At 29.0% G+C, this 4,277-nt stretch overlaps 1 protein-coding gene across 1 annotated transcript; it reads right to left on the reverse strand.

Moving 5' to 3' along the window:
- Positions 1-1,344: 1,344 nt before the first annotated feature.
- LOC111278750 (GDSL esterase/lipase At4g16230-like) lies at positions 1,345-3,339 on the reverse strand. The gene is made up of 5 exons (XM_022865375.2): positions 2,979-3,339; positions 2,726-2,856; positions 2,060-2,281; positions 1,726-1,975; positions 1,345-1,634 (listed from the first exon to the last, which is right to left on the reverse strand). The coding sequence occupies exons 1-5, from the start codon at positions 3,229-3,231 to the stop codon at positions 1,411-1,413; spliced, it is 1,080 nt and encodes a 359-aa protein (XP_022721110.1). The 5' UTR covers positions 3,232-3,339; the 3' UTR covers positions 1,345-1,410.
- Between the last annotated feature and the right edge of the window lie 938 nt (positions 3,340-4,277).

Here is a 4,277-nt window from a genome sequence, read left to right on the forward strand (position 1 = left end):
TATGATATGAATACACTGATTTTTAATATTTTACATGATACAAATATATGAATCACCAAATCTATTTTTATATTGGTATATCGAATAGTTCCATTAACAAAGTGAATATATACCATTATAATACTTTGACTTTGCAATTGTTTTAAATGTAGAAGTTTGTTTCCTACCTCAACCAAAGAATTTCCAAAAATAAAAAAGGCTGAAACATTTTCTGCAGAGCAGGTGCCAATTTAATAATGAGAAATTTGAGAAATTCTACATCTAAAGAATTTATGCAAAGTCCGGTTCAACATTTATTATAAGTTGCACTGTAGCTTTAGATATGGTCCTTAGCCCTCATTCTCTTTGGCATTTGGATCTGCCCCCAGAAAAGGGTTAAATATTATTTTTTCCTTTTTTGACATGTGAAATTAAGTAAATGTAATTTTTGTGAAGAAATCAAATTAAAAAAGTTGACAAGTTGTAAACAATGAAATAGAATCGAATTTCATAAAGCATATAACCTACAATTTTCTTTTATTATAATATAATAATTATTCAATTAAAATAAAAATTTATATAATAATTTATCACTTATAAATGTAAATTTTATATAAATTTTTATAAATATAACATAATTTTGAAATATAATTGATTAATTATATTATAATTATTGTAGATGATATGCTTTTGAATTCGTCACAATATCCCAATATGCCATGACCAAAACTCGTCGACTATAACAAAGTAACGGTGAATCAGGATGAGAGTAAACTTAATGACAAAAACTAGTCGAATTAGAAAGTTTCCAAAGAGAAAAAAAATGGCGAAGGTGTAGATCTAAGAGCCGAAATTCCAAAGAAATTGGGTCTTTAAAACATATAACATCGTATTACTGGCTATGGACCATATATATAATTAAATATCAGCAGACATGTGAGAAAATTGACCTATAAGGGTCGTATTATCCTAATTACTATATATTAGGCGTAATTGTTTTTATGAGAAATTTCATTTAAGGCTACTCTCGCTAAATGTCACCCTTTAGATTAACATCAATTAATATAGCTTAGTCAAAATACAGATGATTATTTTAATTTTTTTATATGAAATTGGAAGATTTATTCATAAAATGGCATATTGGTTCGGATTAAATTAATAGCAATATTCAAATTCAATATACATTTTATATATTGAGAAATGCTTTAAAAGTTAATCTCTTTAATCTGAACAAATATTATTGGATGAAATATAAGATTAGCTTGATTGAGATGAACGCTAATGTTATATATATAGAGAGATATGCACGAAGGTTCATATTGTTGGAAATAGATTTCTCATCACTACTTCTTGAATGCCATAAATTTTTATTATTTTTTTTATTTCTTTCACATTTTACTCAGATAATTTGAGTTTATATATAGGGTTTGCTCAAGAATTAGCAAGCTGTCGGATGTTGATGGGTGAAACATATTCAAGGCCACCATCCAATGCATGCTTTGCACCAATCAGATTAGCTGATTCAGTGGTATGGTATGGATCCCAGAAGACATACTTTGTTCTGTCTGGACAAACTCGAGACAAATATCCGCATGCGATTAGACCACCATGCCTCCCAGTCACTTGGCAACAAGCCGAGTCTGCATTCTCAAATCCTGAAAAAAAAAAACAAAATTTAAAAGTCATTCCAAATCCCAATTTTTCATCCAATTCAACCAAAAATTAAGTAAAATATGAGTGAATCACCATATGATCTATAGTTTTGTAAAATATCCTCTACTATCGCATAATTATCGACATAAACAAAGTTTGATTCTGAAAGTTTGGTTGTAAGCTCTTGAAGCAGGCTTTTCAATCTAGTGTTGTATAACTTGGCAACGTCATTGAAGGAAGAAACACAATTATCGGCACATAAATGATCTATCTCAAAAGGAGTGCACCCCAGGGGAGGGCAATTTGTCACTGCAATCTTCCTGGCATCCAAATTGTAAAGTGTCTACAAAGATCCAAAAATATTGCATATTGTAGTTAGATTTCAATATTATAGAACAAACAGTTGAAATGAGAAGAAAGTGTTTACTGTGAGCTGGGATTTGAATTTGGACACTAAAGTATCCAGATAAACATTGATATCCCGCTTTGTAGATTTCTGTTGGGCGAATATATCGTTGGCGCCGATTGCGAGAAAGTATAATGCCTTTCTTAACAAACTTTGAGCCGCTGGTGCACCAATTCTTGAGATGATGTCTTGCCTAGTCTTTGCAAAGTAACTGATTTGTTCATCCATGCAAATATGCTCACCCTGGAAAACATTAATCCATTCATCAATTCGTTTGAAATCTTCACTGATAACTTAAAACTACTTGATTAAAGATCACTTTAACAAGTATATTTGGTAACTTCAATTTTATAAACCTGGAGTTTAACTGAGTTGATTCGTCACATTTAAAAAGATGACATCAAACTAGTTTAGGAATATATCAACACCTGCAACCCTTCCCCATCCCGGATCCGATTCCTCTCCTAGTAGGCTCTCAACTGGAGAGACCTATTAATGGTTGAATGTGAACTTAACAAGGTGGTTTCATATTCTACTCTCCTTCCCACACTACGGCCTCCTATATATATATATATAAACCTCCAATTTTATGATGAAACCTCCAATTTTATGATGGAATACATGACTGCTAAAATGGAAAAACAAAATGCTTTAAAATTCCATGAATAAAATAGGAAGAAAACTTACAAAGATTGATCCGGTGGAATTCAAGATTCCTGATCCAGAGGAGGCATAGTTGACACCCTTCAGAATCAAATCTCCAGTAGTATTAGGGGCCAGGTAAGGAGGAGAGTAATTTTTAAAACCCAATTCTTCTTCTGTTGAAACACAAATTTTGGGAAATTAACTGAGTGGGATCAACTTCTTAAGTTGCTCCAATATGTTATGGTCAACTAGTTATAATCTGCTATTAATGTACAGAAGAATTTGCAAAACTTGCCTATAATGTCACCAACTGTTCGAGCATTGGTATATCGACCGGATGGACTTCCTTCGGCAAAGTCAATACCATTTGGGAACACTGGCTTGGCCAATGTGTTAATGTAGAAGTTGTTTCCTACCTCAACCAGAGAATCTCCAAAAATAAAAACGGTAGAAACATTCTGTGCAGAGCAGATGCCTGACCAGAAGTTGATGGCTATAATCTGATACATTGAACAAATAGTGATGAGCCTTTTCAAAATGGTGCCCATATGTACCAAAAATGTGCAAGAAAACCAGAAAGCTAACTGTATAAATTTGTTTAGAGGATCTGCAGAGGTAGTTTTTTTTATGTTATGGGTTATGGCCAACCTCCAAAGTTGAATGATGGCAAGAACGTTTTAATAATAAACTGGACTGCTTTCGATCCTTTAAATAATACAGCAACCAAAAGTAAAGTCGGAGAGTACAGTGAAGATTCCAACGATTTACTTTGGGAAAAAAAATACTCCTAGTTATTATCTATTGATATACGATAAAAATATAAGTTAATAGTGTAATTTAGGGTTTAGGTAGTGTTTAGTATGCGATAATCACTTTAAAATTTATAGTAATTTATATATGGTGATTAGATCATTGTGTTTGGTAAGCATTTGATAATTTTACTTGATAATGATTTTGGATCAACAAGTAATTAGATCACTATCTTAGAGGATGATATAATTTTTATATAAAATGGTAGAAAACTTTTATTACTAATATGAAGTAATATATGTAAAATTAACAATAATCAATTTTACCTATTTAATATGTGAATTAAAATTTGCTTCCTCTTAAAATTGTAATTATTTTATATTATAAAATTTTATATTCTCAAGCTAATATTCATTGTAACAAATTCTAAAATAATTTATTTTTTATTTTTTTACTATTTTATATATAATATTTTATATTATTAATTTAATATATAGATTGGTTTTATTTTTTAATTAAAATATTTTTTACATAATTTATATTATAAAAGTCAACTAACCTATTAATAAATATATTTATTAATTTAATAATTTATTTATAAAATAAATAAATATTACTAATAATTTACAAATTATTAATAATCTTAAAATTATTAATTTGTGTAACTACTACAATATGCAAAATTATTTTTGAATTTTTAAATAAAATAATATTTAATTTTTAATAATACCAAATACAATAATTTTTAATTCTTAAAAATTAATGATTATTAACTAAATAAAGTGATTTCAAATCAAAAAAATTAAGATCACTTTGATAATAAAATCATCTCGATGATTACATT

The sequence above is a fragment of the Durio zibethinus genome, chromosome 8, assembly GCF_047325235.1.
Source record: "Durio zibethinus cultivar Kanyao isolate XHJ-2024 chromosome 8, ASM4732523v1, whole genome shotgun sequence".
NCBI classification, from domain to species: Eukaryota; Viridiplantae; Streptophyta; class Magnoliopsida; order Malvales; family Malvaceae; genus Durio; species Durio zibethinus.